Source organism: Sturnus vulgaris, chromosome 2 (genome assembly GCF_052056855.1).
Source record: "Sturnus vulgaris isolate bStuVul1 chromosome 2, bStuVul1.hap1, whole genome shotgun sequence".
NCBI lineage: Eukaryota > Metazoa > Chordata > Aves > Passeriformes > Sturnidae > Sturnus > Sturnus vulgaris.
In genome coordinates, this window is record NC_142244.1 from 51,784,199 (window position 1) to 51,803,792 (window position 19,594).

The 19,594-nt window shown below is 40.3% G+C and overlaps 1 protein-coding gene and 1 long non-coding RNA gene across 4 annotated transcripts in view; one reads left to right on the forward strand and one right to left on the reverse strand.

Annotated features, from left to right (window-relative positions):
* The window catches only part of LOC106863019 (uncharacterized), a 34,751-nt gene extending 34,305 nt beyond the window's left edge, over window positions 1–446 (reverse strand). For 2 of the 3 annotated variants that reach the window (XR_015801404.1, XR_015801403.1), the window contains exon 1: window positions 396–446. This is a non-coding gene — a long non-coding RNA (uncharacterized LOC106863019). The remainder of the gene's footprint in view (window positions 1–395) is intronic. The other variant, XR_015801402.1, reaches the window with a different exon arrangement.
* A 386-nt stretch (window positions 447–832) lies between these two features.
* On the forward strand, window positions 833–17,554 carry USPL1 (ubiquitin specific peptidase like 1). The gene is made up of 8 exons (XM_014892325.2): window positions 833–5,026; window positions 5,582–5,710; window positions 6,960–7,617; window positions 9,760–9,846; window positions 10,261–10,390; window positions 11,599–11,724; window positions 12,384–12,544; window positions 14,081–17,554. Exons 1-8 carry the CDS (start codon window positions 4,928–4,930, stop codon window positions 15,979–15,981), a joined length of 3,291 nt encoding a protein of 1,096 aa, XP_014747811.2. The 5' UTR covers window positions 833–4,927; the 3' UTR covers window positions 15,982–17,554.
* Window positions 17,555–19,594: the final 2,040 nt, after the last annotated feature.

The window sequence follows — 19,594 nt, forward strand, 5'->3', positions numbered from 1 at the left end:
CCCCGCAGCGCTTCGGCGGCGGCAGCAGAACTGGCCGCCCCAGGGTGTCGGGCAGAGTCACACGGCAAGCACCGAGCCTGGGACAAGGTTAAACCCCACCCTGGGCGCGACTTTAGCCAGGTACTCGATGGCCCGCAGGTTAATCATCAACTCCCTGCCCCGGGCACAGCGCCGAGCGGCGGCGCGGCCCCACCTGCGACAGGGGCGAGGGCTGCGGGGCCGCCGCCTCCCGGCCCTCCTCAGGAGCGGAGGGAGCAGGTGCAGGCCCTCCCTGCCCGGGCGGCCCGGGGAGCCGCCGCGGACCGGCCCCCGCCGCCGTCCCCTCCCACCACGCCACGCGAGTGACGGAGCGGGGCGGAAGGGCGCGGAGGAGCAAGGGAGGGAGCGGGAAATACCTCGGGCGCCGCTGGCCGCGCTCGGCGCAGCCCAGGGCCCGCCCGGCGGTGGCTCCGCCTCCGCTGGCTGCCGGGAGGGGAGCGGAGCGGGGAGCGGGGCGGAGCGGAGGGGGGCGGAGCGGGGCCGCATGGCGGCGGGCGTGCGCCGGAAGCTGCGCAGCGGCCGCCGAGCGGGCGGCGGGGGCCACGCGCGGTGGGGTCCGGGGCAGCGGCGGGAGCCAGGAGCGGCGGCCGCAGGTGAGAGAGAGCGGGGCCGCCGAGCGCAGCGGGCCGGGGTTCGGCCGGCGCCGGGAGCGGCGGGCCCGGCCTGTCCCGGTCCCTCCGGTGCGGCCGGGGCGGAGAGCGCGGGCGTCTCGCGGGTCCCGAAATGCCGACTGAGTATTTCATGTCAGTAGCAGCGGGGGAAAGGGTGCGGGCCTCCCGCGGCTCGCTCGGCAGAGACGCGCCCGGGGAGGAACCGCGTGTGTGTGTCCGCACGCATCCGCCCCTGGGACGGATTTCTGGTATTCAGAGATTAACTCTGTGAACGCTTTTTTTTCTTCTGCAGTCTTTCCGTAGCGTGTGGATCACTCTGGATGTGGAGTAAGAACTCAGGAGGCAGTTTGCCCATGGGTTTATCTGAAAAAGCCGGGCACGTTTCGGTGTGGGAGGGACGGAGGGAGGGCAGCGGCCCCGCACTGGGCCGGGCCTGCCCTGCCCTCACGGCTGGTTAGGTGGCATCCACCCCCCGTGCCTCCCACTGCCACTGCCTTGGGACACAGATCGCCTGCCTTCCTGAAGTCTTGCCTCTTACCTGCAGCTATAATAAACTGCACTAGTTTAAACTGTGTTTTTCCTACAGTCGCGTTTTTGTTTCAGAGGGACTGAATGATTTGCCAGCAAAATGTAGTCCCCATCCCTTGTCATACACCCATAAAAACATTTAATATACGGAGGTCTTAGAGAAGTCTGCCTGTAGAAGAAACTCTTAGAACAGTAGAGTAATGATGTTGCACACCGGTTTGTTTTGAAGTGTCCTCAGCTTTAACTTTATTTTCTTAGTCTGTGTTAGGCTATTCTCAGGAAAGGAATTCATGTTTGCTCCCACACCACGGAGCCTTGCAGTAGTGCCCAGTACTTACAGGCTGTGCTGGAGAGGGAGTTGCTATCTCACAGGAATGATGTTACTGTTAGATGTAACAAAATACGTTTTGTGGCCAAAACTGTCGGTTTTTGAAGGAGGGACTGAGATTTGGATATTTGTAGTTACGACCTCAAATAAAGAAAAACCTTAATACTCTTGTTTTCTTGTTGTGTAAAGAATGGAAAGTTAACTAATAACACTTTTTTCTTCACATTTGTTTCTTTTACTCTTTTCAATATCCCCTTGAGGAAGGAAACAAGGCTTATAAGGTGGTATACAAAAAGGTTATTTTAAAATATCCTTTTAACCCTTAAACAAGATGTTCTCTTCGCTGTAGCGTAATCACTGTTGTTGCCTGCTTTTTGCAGTTTGTAACTGATTGTAATTCATAAGGTACCGTTTTACAAGGTACAGTTGTTATCACAGAGGCCCAGGTCCCTTTTACATAGAATAGTTTGATGCGATGGTCTGGGCTGGAAGGGCCCTTTAAAGATCATTTAATTCCAATCCCCCTGCTGTGGGAAGGGCCACCTTCCACTAGACTAGGTTCTTCTGAGCTCTGTCCCACCCGACCTTGGACATTTCCAGTGATGAAATATCCACAGCTTCCTTGAACAAACTCTCCAGGTGTCTCACCATCCTGATTGTAGAGAATATATTCCTTTAATGCAATCTAAATCTGCCCGCTTTAAATTTAAAACCACTGCACATTGTACTGTCACTACAGATCCCAGTAAAAGGTCTCTATCTCTTCCTTATAAGCCTTCTTTAAGCACTGAAAGGCTGCAGTGAGGTCTCTCCAGAGCCTGCTGTTCTCCAGGCTGAATAATCCCAGCTCTCAGAGCCTTTCTTTGTAGGAGAGGAGCTCTGGACTCGCTCCAGCAGGTCCACATCATTACTCAGTTTCCAGCACTTCAGGTGGGGTCTCACCAGAGTAGACTGGAGGGGCAGAATCCAGATCCCACAGTCTGTGTCTCTTTGCTGAAGATAATAAACAGTATTGTCTCCAATATGGGCCCTTGAGGGAAACCAGGTCCTAGTTTGTGCTTGGTGCATTGAGCTGCAGCTGTTTGGATGTGGCCATCCAGCCAGTTCCTTACGCATTTAACAGTTCTGTTTTAAGCCCTTATGTCTCTAATCCTTCATCTTTTCCTTATTTTCTATCTTCTGCCCTCCCTAGTCATTGGAGTTTTCATAGGCCAATTTAATTCCCTGGAATAGCAGAAAAACTTGTGCTTTACTAAGTTTTTTGCTGTTCTGTGAGTTCATTTAGTTCATAGAAAGTCTGATGAAGGCATGAGCTGTCAGGGAAAGTGGGGGGAAGGGAAATAAAAGAAAAGTGATGCTCCTATTCTGCAGCAGCAAGCTGTTAGATCAACTCATATACTCAAGGAAGTGTAGCCACAGATCAGTGATAATTAAGCCACATCCACAGCATATTTTGCATTACATTTTTCAGTACTGCAACTTAAAGAAGGAAAGTAGCATTAATTGTTTGGAACATGACCTAGTAAGGTTGATCATGCATTCCTGTGTACTTTCCCATCTGTAATGCAGTTATTGCACGTGGCTACAATGAGCTGTTGCAGTACTTGATGCAGCAGTCTTTTACTTGGCTGTTTTTGTTGGCAGTATTGATCTAATGCCCAGTGTTTGTACACTGTGCAAAGATCACCAATACCTTCCTGTAATGTTAGAAACTTTGATGAGTACAGGCAGGCCTCTTGGTACCACTCTGCATATCTAGTACTGGCAGACCCATTTAATTTGTTCTTTGTAGTTTGTCTTTGAACTAAAAGGATCATTAATTTTTTAAAAATGTTATTGTATTAATAAGAGAAATAAAAGTCTTTATTTCAGTATTGTGGTACTATTGGCTGGGTGATTATTAACTGGGGGAAGTATTGTACATCTGAGAATATCTTATGCATCTCAATATTTAAGCTTTAAAAAGAAAAGCAGAAGTAACAGAAACGGAGCACAATTGGAAAAAAAATGGCTTTCTTTCTGAGAGAGCTGATAGGGTAAACAGGGCCTTGCAAAGAAGTAAATATGTTTCATAAAGCCAAGGGGCATGCTTAAAACGGAATAACCTCCAGGTCCTTAGTGTTACTAACCTTTTGAGTGTGTGTTGAATTTTGTGGTGAGAAATTTCTTAAGAGTTTATGTCATGTGATCTGTTTTTTATTTACTCTGGAGTGCTGAGGCTGCTTCATGCCAAGGAATTGACTAAAAGTCCCTTGAAAAATAAAGTTATGTCTTTTAGTATGATATATTCTATGATAAAGGTTGTTATCTGTACAACTTGTAATTGTATAAAACGAGTCAACTTTCTGGCTAGACTAAATATATGATAAAAGAGTTGAGTTGCAGTGTGATAGTGCTGTTGCTGCTGTGTGAAAAGTCGGAGTGCTTGTCTTTCCTTTATACTCCAGCAAGCTTGTATGCCATGAGCCAATTCATTAATTTTCACCTTGCATAGGCCTGGACCGTGCTGTTTCTTGTGCACCCTACAACATTACTTAAAAAGCTAAACGTGCTCTGAGGCACATGGATTGATATTTTTATGTTCTTGCCTTCTATTACAGCCGTTAGTTTCATCAGTCAGGGAATACTGTCTCTACATGCTGCAGCCAGATAATTCTGAAAAGTGCTGCTGGACACACTGAAAGTATCGATAGGATATCATCTCATTTTGACCCACTCTTAAGTTGCCATGGGGCTCTGATTTGAAATCTGAGTGGCTGTGTTTTTCTGTTGTGCATTTTTAATTCATGCTCTGTTGGATTTTTGCATTCCGTGCAGTTCTGTGGGGTCTCTTCTTGCCAAATACTGTAAGTAGGTTTAGGTTGAACTAGTATTTACACTGGTCTCAGGAATGCCTGGAGAAATTCTTTTTTGTAAGGAGTTGTTGCTATACTGTATAATAGGGTTGAAAGGACATTGAGGTGTGGGAGAGAATGTTTTTCAGTGAAGTAATAAAAAGGGAGCAGTTGTGGGTGAAGGAAAGGTACTGCATTGGTGACTGTAATTCAATAACTTCCTCATTCATCTTGAAGAGATACATATTTATTCTATCTAGTTTCAAGTCAGCAGGAGCAGGATTGGGTCCCTATTTAGTTTCAAGTCAGCAGGAGCAGGATTGGGTCCCTGTAGTTCTTAATTTAAAGTTTTGAGTTCACAGTCTGCACTAGAACAAAAGAAAAAAGTATTTTCAGTTTAGGAAATACTCTTCTGAATTAATTTCCACAAATTATGGAAGCTGCATTGTTGTTGGTATTTTTTTCCCAGACTTCAGTCTAATTATTCTTTAATTGTTTTATTCACTTCTTATTTTTCAGGAGTCTTTGAAAAATCCTTAGTGGTCATGACATTGTTACAAGTGACATAAATTAGCCAGTGGCTCAGAATGATGGATACCCAGAAGACTACAAATGGTTTGCAAGTGATTGGAGAAGGGACTGGTATAGGGAAATCGACACTCCACATGGTGGGGTATTTGGGAAAAGTCAGTTTAAACTTGTTTTACATATGTGCAAAGTTCATATTTTTCTCTATTTTGAGAGATTTTTAATTGGTCTTAATTGTACAAAAGAAATCTGAAAATTATTTTCCAATTATTTTCCACGGAAATCTATAACAATGGCGAAAGATTATTCTAAGTAAATATGTGCCTATGTTTTTTTACTGGCACTATTTTTATAACTGTTTGCATTCCTTTGAAAATTGATTCATCTTTCAAAGATCTGAGCTTGTGTTCCCTGGCAATAAGGGTCCTGTGGTTTAGTTCAAGTAGAATAAAATGTGCATAATTGTGTTGTTAAAGACACCTTACTTAAATACTTAAATAAAAGTATAAATTTATTTAAAACATGCTACCATACAAATATATTGAAAATAATAAAAAAGAAACCAATGTAGTTTGCTTTTTTATATTGTATTGTATTATGTCTAGAAGTTGAACAATAATTTTGTACCTTGATAAGTATGTCTTACCTTGGGATAATGTATGAAATACATAAATTTATGCTGCTTTATCTTTCATGGTTTATTTTTATTTTAGAACTGTAATCCTGTGGAAACAGCTGCACATGAGTATTGTCCGGTCTGCAAAGAGAAGGGTTGGATCCAAGGTTTACGGAGTTACCGCCTTAATTTTCAAGAGTCCATTTTCCTTTGTGAAAATCCTCAGGTATTACACTAATAAAAGAGATTTATTTGGCCCTGCAGAGACCTTTACCTTCAGCAGTTACACCTCTCTAAGTCCATGATTTTGTTGGTGGTAAGCAGACTGCTGTGGGAAGGACCCCTCTTATGTCTGTATGCTGCAGGATATTTGCTTGCAAACAGGAAAAAACAGAACTAACCTGTGTGTATATATGCAGTGCTTAGGCATAGGTAACTACCCTAAAGGATTAAAAAGAGTAGATTAAAATTAAATAAAGGAGAGTTCTTCTCATGTAACAAGGGATTGCAAGTGGTACTAAGTAAATTTTTGTACAAGTCAGAGTAGAAGGTGAGTATTTGGTGATCCATGTAACTAGTACATAACTCTAGCGGATCTGAGTCTCCCATTTTCCCTCCGCTAAATGTGGGTAATACAAATAGGTTTATAATTGTAAATACAATGTTTTTCCTTCCTTTTTTTTTTTTTTCCTATTTAATGTCAACCTTAGGTGGATTTCTGTGTTGCTTAATATCTGAGTTGAGATTTTGGTACCTCTTTCTTCACTGCTCCTTATATGTGGGGAGAGTATAGCAATTCCAAACAGACTGGTGCCCTTAAATTAGTAGAAACTAGACTAGATATGGGTATCAGAGTTGTTTTTCCCATTCTTTCCTGTTTTTAACTAATTATAGTATACTTCTGGAGATTGGTAACAGAATTTTCTGTATGCTGATTGCTTCCTGATCATTGAGCTAGCCTGAAAGATACCCTGCCAGGTTGGGCACCAGTAGTCTGTCAGCCGTGAGAGGATGATGTCAAATCTCTACCCTAAAGGAATGGATTTAGCAGGATAAGACAAGAGGCCTCTTATTAGCAAAATTAGGTTGTTTGTAGAGGTTGGAAGAATTTGCTGGAAAACTAGTGTTGAAGGTGAAGTGTGAAGTGTTCATAGTTGCTTATAAGACAGTGGTGGGATAACACACCCTTCCTCTCATACCTATGTTCAATATATGTACTGATTTAATTAAGATACCACTTTACAGAAGTCCCTATGGCTGGGTTGGATGGAGGTCTAAGAAACTTGGTGCACTAGAAGGTGTCCCTGCCCATGGCAGGGGTTTGGAACTGGAGGGTCTATAAGGTTCTTTCCAAACCAATGGAAATGATTCTGTGATTCAACTCCATTTAAAAAGTGTGTTTTGTACTTTCTTTAGCTCTTGTTCACCTGAAATTGCTTTGTAGATTTCACTGTAACCTTCTTTCTTCCCTTTAGTGTATCTACCCACTTGGTTATAAACCATTAAACAGCATAATTACTTCTGCTGGTTCAGAAAATCATCAAGTTCCATCTACTCACAAGAAAAGGAAATTGGGTGATACCAGTGACTTTTCTGCTGTTGAATCAGATCCAAAAAAAGCAAGAACTAACAGTGTGCTCAACGTTGAGCACACCATTAATGCACACTCCGTTGTGAAAGGCTACCAGAATAGTTTGTGTATTCCCAAGGCAAGCCTACATCATGTATTACAAAATGACCAGCAAAACCCTGGCAGCCAGGTGGAATCCTGCATGCAGAAGGTGGATTTTGAAACAACCACCAAGACCAACAACGACCAAAAAAGTCCACCAAAGACTTCTAGTCTCAAAACACAGCTGTTGCCAAATTCAGAGGTTTTATCAACAGCATCTGAAATTTCACTCAAAGAGGATAAAGGTTCCACTAATAACAGAGATTTGTGTCTTCAGTGGAGAAACATACATAATCTTTGTTGGTTAGACTGTATTTTGTCAGCACTGGTACACTTAGAAACATTAAAATCTGCTCTAGCAGAAGAAGATAACAATGGAAAATGTTTATTCCAGAAACTCTTAACAAAGTATAATCAAGCATCTATTCTTCTGAATACCTGTAAAAGGAGTAAAGTAAAAGGTGAGTTAATTTATCTGCTGTTTTCTCATAGTCAGACTGATTTGCTACAAATATGTGGAATTTACTACAGCACACTTATCGATGTCTCCATTCTATTTCAAGATCACAGAAAATACAACTATTACAATGAATTTGCAGAATATTTTGCTTTATCTAGCAAAATCCTGGAAATATCTGAAATGGTTTTTCTTGGGGCAAACATGCACTCTTTGAAGGCATCAAGCAGCAAGCATCTCTTAAATTTTTTTTGTCATAAACAACATAAAGATATTATTAATTATTTATGTAATTCACGCTTCCTTTATTTCCTTCCCCTCTGTTGGTTAACATATAAGGATACTGTTCTAATCTTGATCTTCAAAACAATTTCTGTTGTGGTTTATATCCTTGTGTAAATGGGCAGTTGCCTTGTCACACCAAAAATAGTAAAACTGGGAACCTCAGTTCTTTTCTGGCTCCAGCTGTGCTCATTGAAGGAATGCTTCCCCTGAGGTCTGCAAGCTGCTGTAGATGACAGTGTTTCCTAACCTGCTTCAGTCAGAAGCAGTCAAACACATTAACCTGGATCATATGGTCTGGAAAGGGTTAGTGAGTACTCAGTAACCTTTAACAAGGAGTTACCAGGTCAGCTTAGATTAACGTGTTGGAGGACTGTAACTGAGGAGGATGTGTCACTGTATTCTACTCATGTGGCCTTTAGTCATTTTCTGTTCTATGGATTCTGTTTAAGACTCCTAAACTAAGATCATGGCTTTTTTATTTTTCTTGAACTGGACCTTTGGTGTTATAAGGCTAAACTTCTAAGATATGATCTGTTACAGAAGTAATAAAGCTCTCTGGTTAGCCAGTACCTCTCCTGAATTTCAGTGGACATTCTCTTGGACTACGTAGTTTGAATATGTAAACCACAGTCACAGAACAGCTCTAGGTAACTTGAATAAGGTCCTATCTTTCCTGGAAAAAATAATGTGTATCAGAAGTGGTTTAATCCATGTTACAAAGCAGGGAGAAAACCCCAAAATATTCTGAACTAGTTCATGTACTGTGCTTGCCAGGAAGTCAGGCTGCTTGAGTTTAGGTGCTCAGCTGTTACTGGGAATCCCTCTGCCATCCTAGAACCTGTCTGAGATGTTTTTCTTTGTTGGGCTGTGTTTGCAAAGGAGCTCTGGTGTGCAGTAACCCTTAAATGGGAATGTTAAGTGTTGGAATACAGTGTTGTTTTGAAAGAACTTGAACCTTTTTCATTTCAACTGCTGCAAAACAAATTAGTTCATTTGGGTAACAGTGGAGAGGGGATTGGATGAAGAGTATTTTTGTGGAGAATAGGTGTAGAATTCATTCTGCTCTTCTGTGTAATTTTACAATATCTTTTGCATATAGCTGCTTTTAAAAGCAATCAAAAGCAATACAGCTGCAAGAAACTTTATTTCTTTTTTTCTATACACAGTTTATATGTAATAAGCAGTTTCAACAGCTATTCTGTGTGCTTCCTTTAATTTCTGCATATTATGATCATGGTTGTGTAGTAGAAGTTATGTTCTTGCTTGTGCTTAAAGAATGTATTTGTGTTTAAACAACTTGCAAAATTAAAATACTAAGATGCATAAAGTAAGAAGTTATCTTTAAATTTAAAATTGTTTTTATTGCTTTAAAGGTTCAATTAGGAAATGGTATTTAATCTGAAATAATACATTTAAATCTTTTATTATTTGAACTGTATAACCTTAGAAAGCATGTAAGCGAACAAATTTTTGTGCTTTTGGTCTTAATGCTGAAGTTTTAAAATGTTCTTTTAATCCCTGAATCTTCAGAATTTGTAATGTGTGGTCACACTGTCCTTAAAAATTTTTGCTGCAAAGCTGTTGGTGCAGGCTCTTAGTCATAATTTAAGTCAGAGCAAGTAGCTTTTAGCCAGCAGACTGCAGCAAACTGTGAGTAACTTGTGTAAATTCTTCTCTAATTTTCAACTCGATTAATACCAAGATTTGGCTGTTCTACCAACAAGTCTTAGGCAAGCATGGGACACTATGAAAGGCATTGGTTTGCAGAGAGGAAGTGCGTGCTAGGGGTACATGTGTGTGTGAAAAGGTGTGGGGCGTGTTACACATGACTACATGAAGACACATGTATTTTTTTCTTTAGATGTTCTTCCAAAAGCAGAATCTCAGCTCAATGAAATCAGAAACGTTATATTTACAGAACTTCAGCCTCAGCTGAGGTGTGAATTGGGTAAGTAATTAGTGCAGTGTCTTAGTAATTACTTTCAGGAAACCCTAGATGTAAAGCCTTTTATGTCACACATAGAAGTATATGTGTAGTATGCATACAGGAAAGTTTGGAAATACATTTGTTTCTGTTGCTGATTTGCACATACTTTACAGTATGATCAGCCAGTTTGTCCTTTGCTCACTTTGACTTTTTAGAGAGCAGAAAATCTCTGTAATTATGCTGTAGTCATGACATTGTCACCGATAACAACCTAATAACATGGATCACTCCCTTTGCTGTGAGAATTGCAAATAGAGCCTTGAAACAATAACTGAGATTAAAATCACAGTAATAAGCTTATCTTCTTCCTTTTTGAGGTATTAAAAGGTGATTTCAGATATTTAGTGACCATTTTTTTCTGCCCCATCTTTGAAGGTGGTATGAAGAATCCGGTGTTTGCACTTCAGCAACTCTTACAAGTGGATCAACAAGCTGAGAAACTATTCTTACATTCCTTTTCATGGAAGTTTGAATGTATACATTGTGGCCACAAATACCAGGACCGGTGAGATTTTTATATAACTAGCTTCTATATAGCTGTTCTACCTTACCTTTTTAAATCTGTATATAATAGTTGGTTTTCTTCAGGTTTCCAGGTTTAAGCTTGTTGTTGAAGTTTTACATGATCTGCTTTTTCATTTGCAAATAGTTTATTGCTATTCCATATCTTAAGCAACCATGTTATCAATTAATGAAGAAAGAAACAATAGGTAACTGTGTGAATCTCTGGACATCCTTACTGATGTTTTGCTGAGAGTATACAAATTGTTGTGGTTTTAAAGAATGGATGCCTAGTACACTTCTGCTATTGCAAAATACCTGGAATATTCACCTGGGTTACAAAGAATCAGAGATTATCTAACATAGTTTATCTATTTTAAAATAGTACTATAGGGGAGTAATTTCTTGAGAATTGATTTAGTTCTGTGTAGCTGCAGGTACAAGCTTGTAATTTAGATTCCTTTTAGAGTCATCAGGAAAAGAGAGACACCTTCAGAAGACAGCTCATTTTATTTGAAAAACATCTGTTTCCACCATCTTAGGTTTATATAATAAAACTCCAGATCCCCAAGTGAAATGAGATTAATTCTATCTGTTACTCTGGAAAGCCCTGATTAATAGGATGTCTTCAAGATCCTTTGTTACATTCTATGCTTTTCAAAAGTTGAAATCTGTAGTTTTGGTTGAATAGAGGAAGTCCTTTCCGTGGCTAATGAATGAATAAACTATTTTACTTCACTTTAATATCCTGTACGTTGTACAATGTTACCTCTGTGTAATCTCTGCTATGAATGTACTGGTTTTTAGAAACAAGACCTTGTATAACATGGATTCTCAGGTTGTTGCTCCTTTCTTCTCTTCTTGAGATTCTGTATTAGCTAGTAAATTATGCAGATTCTGGTACAAACTCTGTCTTATGTCGGAAAGGAAACAGAGATAACATTAAAAAGGAGAAAAAGCAAATAATATGAAGCTGAAGGCACAGGGCTGCTGAAAACAAATTGTGATTGATGCTGTTTGGCAGAACTGAATTAAGGGCTCACGTGGATATGATGCTGTCACAGTGAATTCCACACAAATGGCATGAACGTGAATAGAATTTTGGTTTGGTGTAATGGTTTTATGACTTGTTTCCTGGTAAAGTATGTATATGTATTGTTTTCTGATCACCAACTCAGTTTACTCTTTTAATGTGTGTATGTGTGTGTCCAGATTGAAAAGAACCCTAACAACATTTACAAATGTAATCCCTGATTGGCATCCACTTAACGCTGTTCATATTGGATCATGTAGTAACTGTGGTGATACATCTCAAAGAAGACAGATGATCCTGGAAAAGTAAGTTTGAATATGTGAACTTGAAAGTAACATACATAAAGTTCTGAGACTTCATTTATTGAACCTATGACTTCTAGAACCAGTCTATTACTGTGGGTTTGCAGAGATTCTAAACATTAAACTCTGATCAGTACTCACTTTTAAAGATTTTAGATCATTCTTAAAAGCTGAAATAGCAAATAGTGTTAACTAAACATGAAACAGAGCAGTGTTTAACATGCTGACCAGCACATATGTTTGAGCTAGGTCATAAATACTTAACTATCAAGTAGTAAATACAGGCAACTGATATCCAGTGTCAGCTTTTTCACAGCCCCTACTATGGATAAAAGTTGTTTGATCATTTGATTACTTACTTGACTTGAGAACAATGTCTCTTGCTACTGTGTTTATGGCACAGCAGTGGTTTTTTTTAACTTTTCTCCACTCCCCGAATTCTTTATTTGGTGTTGGTTTTTTTCCCCTAATCTATAATTAAATGGAATATCCAGTTGGGATATTCTTTTCCCTTTGCGCTTCATGTGCAATCTGAAGAGTCTGTGAGGAAGTAGAATAGTAAGGACAGAAACACATACTATTAGAGATGTCTTACTTTTTCATTAGGAACTTTTGCCACTGTTTTATTGTAATAAACTGGTTCCTTATTGTTTCTTTGTCAGAGTATCCTCAATATTAGTGTTACATTTTGTGGAAGGCTTGCCACATAACAACCTGGAGAAATATTCATTTCAATTTGAGGATGACACCTACCAAGTAACATCTGTTGTTCAGTACCAAACAGATAAGAAGCACTTCATAAGCTGGTCTTTGAATCCTGATGGTAAGAATCACAGAATAGGTCGGGTTGGAAGGGACTACAGGGGGTCATCCAACTTCCCTGCTCAAGCAGGGTCATCCTAGAGTACATGGCACTGGATGGCATCCAGATGGTTCTTGAATATTTCCTGTGAGGAAATTCTGCAACCTCTCTGGGCAGCCTGTTCCAGTGTGTGGTCAGTGCACACTAAAGAAGTTCTTCTTCATGTTCAGGTGGAACTTCCTGTGCATCAGTCTGTGCCCATGTCCTCTTGTCCTATAGCTCAGCACTGCTGAGCAGAGCCTGGGTCTATCCTCTGACACCTCCCTCTGGATACTTAGAGACACTGATGAGATCCCCTCTCAGTTGTCTTTTCTCAAGGCTGAACAGGCCCAGCTCCCTCAGTCTTTCCTCATAAAAGAGAGAGATAAGATAGAGTTTATGGTTCTTATCTACCATAGTATTGCATGAGTCTACATGAAATGTTTTATGGGTTACTTCAGTAGTCTCAACTGTTGGTGTATAATAACAAAGATTTCTTTTGTCTGCATTCTAAGTTTCATATTAAAATGTTGCAAATAACTGGGGGGACTTGTTTCTCAGAGTGAAGGTTTTGGGTTGGTTTAACTGCACTGTGCTGTCTTACAGTGCTTTTACTGGAAAAAGTAATTTGGCTATAGAGTTCCCTTCATAAATTCGTAAAAGTTAAAAAATGCAGTCTGACCATGACTGTGGAACAAATAGTATTGTTTATTTTTAAACAAGTGATTCATCCATTCTTGGCTGGAAGCAATGTAACCTATGAGAAATTAATGAAGTTATTTTTTATATGTGAACTTTATGGCACCTCAGGGGTGGGAAGCACAAATCCATGTTAGAAACACTACTAATGGTAAGATGATTGTACCACTGATGGAAGATCCATAATCAGAGAAGGTGAAAAGGTGATGTTTTGATAATCATGCCTCTGTAGAGAGCATGGGGTGCAGTCTCATGAAGTTTTGTGACAACATGAATATTGTCTAAGTCATACTGCCAGAAATAAAAACAAAATAGAAAGAGGAAGCAGCTGGGAAATGCCTAGTTAAGACCCTCCTATATGTCATATATATCTGTTTTAAAATTCTTGAAGCTGTAAAATATTCTTCCATGATCTGCGAACAGTTTGCAGGTAATGAGACAAGAGTATTAAAATGAGAAGTTTCTTTTTAGCCGCTGTGCTTCCTACCCAGGCAATGAAAAGGTCTACAGAGAAACTTAATTTCAGAGGTGGTTCTTACCTCAGACTTGTGAGGGTATTTTCAGACAAGATGTTTCAGCCAAAAAAAGCCTTAGCTAGCTTTGTTTTATGGTTGACCTACTCTGACCTGTAATAATATTGCTGCAAGTTCTTCTTGTATTTGATCTTTTTACAGTGGAAGTCTCCCAGTTTTCTCTGTAGGAAAAAAAAAAACCTCTATTTTCTGCTTGTCAGGGGAATTGGTTAATAAAAATACTTGACAAGTATGAGGATAGTGACAAATTTTAAAAGTCTCTGAGTCACTGGTTTCTATTTCTCAGGAACTTGGCTTGAATGTGATGATTTAAAGGGTCCGTATTGCAAGAGACGTAAAAGATTTGAAGTTCCTCCTTCAGAGATTCATATTGTTATCTGGGAAAAGAAAGCATCTCATGTGCCAGAAGAACTGAATTCACAGTTCCAAAGTAAAAATAGTGAAGAGTTTGCTCTTAAAAATGTACATTCAGATTCCACAGCGTTGCACTGTGGTTTTGATAACACTGTCTGCAAAACACCTGGAGAACACCACAAAGAGGATTCTGTGAGGACTTCAGAGAAGAAACAGCAGCAAGTAGCTGAGGACAAAAGTATTGTTCAACATGGTTTAGAAAATCTGGCAGATGGTGATCTTGTAACACTGATGCTTGAAGAAGTTCCAGTTGACTTGGAAGATAAATTGCTGCCTAATGGACGGATGGAGGGAAATAACCTTCTTGATGGATGGGGAGCACCACAACAGCAGGAACCAGCTTTTTCACTTGGCACTCCATATACAGGAGAGTTTGCTGGAACTAGTCTAGCTATGAACAATAAATCCATGTTATATGAAAATTCTGGTATTTGCTTACCTCTAGAAGAGTTGAACCCAGTAAATATTACTCCTCCTGTGCCCAAAAAACATGTCCCTGATTCATCTGACTCATTGTCTTCTCAATTAAATGACAGAACTAATTTAGCTAACAGAGAACGTGGATTAAATTCAGAACTACTGCTAAACAAGAAGTTGTTAGCAGTAGAAAATACTACACAAATACTACCTGACTTGAAAAATGCAAGCAAAACTGTAGTTAATTCTCAAGCTGCTAGTTCTTCTGGTGCCAGTAATTCAGTTCAGCCCTCACACAAATACCAAAAAGGAGGATTTATAGGAAGCTGGGTAAAGAAATTATTAAGCAAGAATACTTTTATGCCTTCAAGTGCCTCAGCTCTCGAGAATGAGAGAAGTTGCAAAACTCCCTCAGTGCAAAAGATAAGTGAAGTTCGGCTGCCAAGTAAGGGCGCAAGTAACTTTGGTGGATTTCAATGCAGAGGTACAAACAAAACAACTAAGACCCCAAAGTTACTGGCTCCTCAGAGTAATAATGCTCATCCTTCATCAAATTTCAAAGGATCGTCTCAAAGCACTTGTCTTCCAACAGCAAATCATACCACTGTTGTAGGTCCAACTTGGAATGAGTCAGCAAGTACGTTGGGTACCTCAGGTAAAGTGACTCACTTACCTTCACCTGGCTATAACTCGGGTAAGGCAGAAGAGTCAGACAGTGACAAAACAAAAAAACTTCGCCTGAAATTGTTAAAAAAGCTTAATGCTAAAAAGAAGAAGTTGGCTTCACTGGATAGATTAGCAGTGGAGCAGATGAAACAGGAAAAGCTTGTGAGTGGAGACGTAAGCACCCCATCACAGACTGAATCTAAAAATGACAGTGAATTATTGCAGAGCTTTTTAAGGGAGCTGCAGTATCAGATTGATGTCACAGGTAATGAATCTGGATTTAATGCAGACACTGTGCCAGGCTGCACTGGCCATGACAATACTGATGAAATACTGGCGGAATTACTGTCCCCTACTTCGACTGTCACTTCCTTGGAGGCTGCAAAGAGCGAAGATGAGTGTATGTACATGGAGATGGTGCACAGCAGCGTGACAACAGCCGTGCCCAGTGAGAACACCAGTGTGCCACAGACAGCAGTGACAAGTGAGGACCACAATTACTACAGTCCTGTCAAGGACACTAATTCAGAGCTTGATGCAATAAACAAACGCAGTGTGAAAAAACTTTCTTTTGAAAGTCCTACAAGAGATGATATCCTCGAAGACCTGTTCTCCATTTCGGCACCAAGCTCAATGGCAGGTGACATAGATTTACCTCATTTTGATGAAACTCTGTTTGAAACTTGGTAAATAGTCAGTTTCTTGGGTTTAAATATTTTTTCAGTATTATGTATATTTTGAAAGAAAGCACTACTAAATTATATTTTATAACTAGTTTAATTGCACACTGGTTGTACTTGAACAATGTACATTTGAGGGTTTTTTTTCCTTAATATTTTATTGTAACAAGCAAATCAGGGTTTAATGAATTTTATTTTTTTTTGAGAAGCATTATTTTAGCTGTCAGATATGATGATGATTTTTAATTAAAAGCTCCTATGAGTCTTAATTTTTGCTGCTTTTAATATGAAAAACTTCCATACTCTAGTGAGTTTGAGTTCTGTACTCTTGATGATGTAATGGTGTAAGAAATACTTTTTTTGTAGTAGTGATTTTCCACTCAACTCCTGAAGTTATTTTGTCCAACATTTAAAAAATTTAAGTACCTTCTGTAATTTGGGAATTTTGCATCCTCTTATATGAAGATCATTTGTACATTATAAACTTTAGGCTGGTATTCAATTCCTTACAGAATCACTGTTCTACAAGCTTATGCTGATGTATACACCCCTTGGATCCAAGAAAAGATGGATATATGGTAGAAATTTTCCTATTTAAAGTTACAGCACCTACTGAGTTTTCATCCTGGGCAACTGCAAATGTAACTTGATAGAATATCTTCTGAGCCAGGTTTTTTTTAAAGTAGAATTAGTAAGATTCAGTCCAGAGTTTGCATCACTAAGAAGGAATATCAGATGTACTCGTTAGTTTTTCATAGCTGCAAAAACAATTAATAAAAGAAAGGTTTTTAGAATTAATTTAACTGGAAGTTAATGCCTATTACTGTTGTCACTTGGAGTTTTTCATGACTCAGGCAGTGCACCCCTGACCGTATGTGAGATGCCAAGGAGAGGCAAAGGTCAGTAGGAAGAAAGTAATGGAAAAACTTGGCAAGACAGCAGTGAGTAAGCAGGGGGATTCACACCTTGGTGTTTCTGGATTTGTATAGGTTTCATTTTGCTAGATTGGAGTCTTTTTTAAATGCGTAGACACAAAGATGAGGGTATTATATGCCAAGTTAGATTAGCTGTACATTTTTCTTGTTCTTGGAAATAAGGATTTTATTAGCAAGTCTTTATATCAGGCATGTTTAGAGGTGTCCTCCATTTTTTCATTGTTTTAGATCCCAAGTTCAAAACATTAAATGCTCATTCTTAATTTTCCAATAAATGCAGTTGAACATAATGTTTTTGTAAGGCATGGCTACAGATCTAATGGTTTTAGGATTGTTTGAACTAGGTTTAAAAAGTGTTGGAAAAACTATCATTGGCCCTGAATGCACCGTGTCAACTTATTTCTGCTGTAATTGGGTACATTGTTATCAAACTGGTACTTCAGGCAGTGAATGTTTCATTTTTGAAATTTAAGTTATTGTGAAGAAGAACTTGAGCTTCTTTGTTTTAAATACTGCAATTGGTAATCTTACAATGCAAAACACAAAGTACAATTCAGAATGGATTCTGAATGTTAAGGGCTGGTGTACTGCTTGTGAAATGTTTGCCCGTTTGTGAATTCCCTAATTAAAACAAACAAACAAAAAAAAGCTGACCAAAATGAGTTTGATTTATCCATGAATGGGTTGCAATGACCTGCAGCTGTGACATGGGAGCTCCTTCACCACTGGCTTGGGACACAACACAGACCCGGGGTGAGTAAAGCAGCGAGCCCAGGGTTGGTGGTGCAGAATGCACAGGGCAACAGGAGGAAGGGACCCTGCTAAAAGTTGAGGAGGTCCTGGTGGACCCTGGTGGAGAGGTTTATAATGAGGTTCATGGCAGAGGAGGGAGGGTGTGGGGACACACCTGCTGTGCAGATACACCTAGACAGAAGCAAGAACCTCTGGTCACCACTGGCACCCCCTCCACAAACTGAGGTTGGGAGTGTTTGGTCTGCAGCTGTGTGGGATTCAGCGTGGGTACAGGTATATATAGAAGCTCTAAGAGCAAACAGATAACTCTTGAGATTAAAGCAGGTGTGAAAATAAATCTGTTGGTGCTGCATGTTCCTGGCTGCCTTTTATTCTGAAACAGAATACTAAAGATGATGGAGTACAGATTTGTTTGTTTCCATAAATGTTTTACTGCCTCCAATCCTGTGCAAGTGAGAATTCAGTTGAGGTTGAATGAAAATCCCATGACCAAATAAACTGGTTGGATTTTAAAATGTTACTGGGTGTTTTATATTAAGAGTAGTTTTCAAATGCAGCTCTTAATTTGCCATTAATAGAATACAAAGTATTGTAGTAGTTTTCTGTCAATTGGAAATACACCAGATGGGCATATAGCAAGTATAGGTAGCAATCAGAAGCTGGCCACTGTATTATGGAGGTTTTGTCAGTGTTCTAGGGTAGATTTCCCAAAGTCTAATGGCTTTGAGCACTGCCATCTTCACCACTACACCATGTCCCCAAATGCCACATCTACATTTTTTGAACATTTCCAGGAATGCTAACTCCACCACTTCCCTGGGCAGTCTCTTCCAATTCCTAACCATCCTTTCAAGAGAGGAGATTTTTCCTAACATCCAGTCTAACCTCCCATGGCACAACTTGAAACCATTTCCTCTCATCCTGTCTCTTATTACCTAGGAGAAAAGGCCTGCCCCCACCTGGCTACACTCTCTTTTCAAGTAGTTGTGGAGAGCAGTAAGGTCCCCCCTGAGCCTCCTTTTCTCCAGGCTAAACACCCCCAGCTGCTCCTCATCACTCTTGCACTCCAGACCCTTCTCCAGCTCTGTTGCCCTTCTCTGGACACGCTCCAGCCCTTCAATGTCCTTCATGTAGCGAGGGGCCCAGAACTGAACACAGGATTCGAGGTGTGGTCTCACCAGTGCTGAGTACAGGGGGACAATCACTGCTGGCCACATTACACCTGATCCAGGCTAGGATGCTCTTGGCCACTTGGGCATGTTCTAGATCATGTCCAGCTGGTGTTTGCCAGCACTTCCTGGTCCTTTTCCACTGGGCAGCTTTCCAGCCACTGCCCCCAGCCTGTAGCACTGCCTGGGGTTGTTGTGACCCAAGGGCAGGATCCAGCACTCTGCCTTGTAGAACCTCACAAAACTGGCCTCAGCCCTTCAATCCAGCCTGTCCAGATTTCTCTGCCGAGTCTTGTTAGTCTGTGTCTTCTGGTTTGGGAAAGGCATAATTGTGGCATTCAAGAGTTTGGAATCAGGTCTGCAGAGATGATTCTGTGATTCAGATCTTAGTACTTCAATGATGATACATTCAAACACTTGTTATAACACAGTAAAGGGTGAAAAACGGGGCTGCCTTCTCACATCCTGCCTACAGTAAAGCAACACATCTGCAGAGGAGCTGCCTGGATGGATTTCTAGCTGTATACCTGCTAGAGCACTGTTCAAGAAACCCATTGAAGTGCTGATTACAAATCTGATTTTGGTCTTGATGTTTTTCATTGCTGGCTATTGCCATTTATTCTTCCATTGCTGCTTTTTGCTTTAAATAATTATTCTCTTCCTGACAATATATCAGCAAGAGCCATTGTGTCTTGTCTGTGTTCCTTTTGCAAAGCTAAACAGCTGCTCTTGATGTGAGCCCCTTCGTGCTCAGAGCAAAGCGCAT

Bases quoted from the DNA above. Each gene is read 5' to 3' on its own strand.
- USPL1 (XM_014892325.2), top strand. From the start codon at position 4,928: ATGATGGATACCCAGAAGACTACAAATGGTTTGCAAGTGATTGGAGAA. The intron at 5,027-5,581 runs GTCAGTTTAAAC...TTTTTATTTTAG, and splicing joins TGGTGGGGTATTTGGGAAAA to AACTGTAATCCTGTGGAAAC. The intron at 7,618-9,759 runs GTGAGTTAATTT...TTTTTTCTTTAG, and splicing joins TAAAAGGAGTAAAGTAAAAG to ATGTTCTTCCAAAAGCAGAA.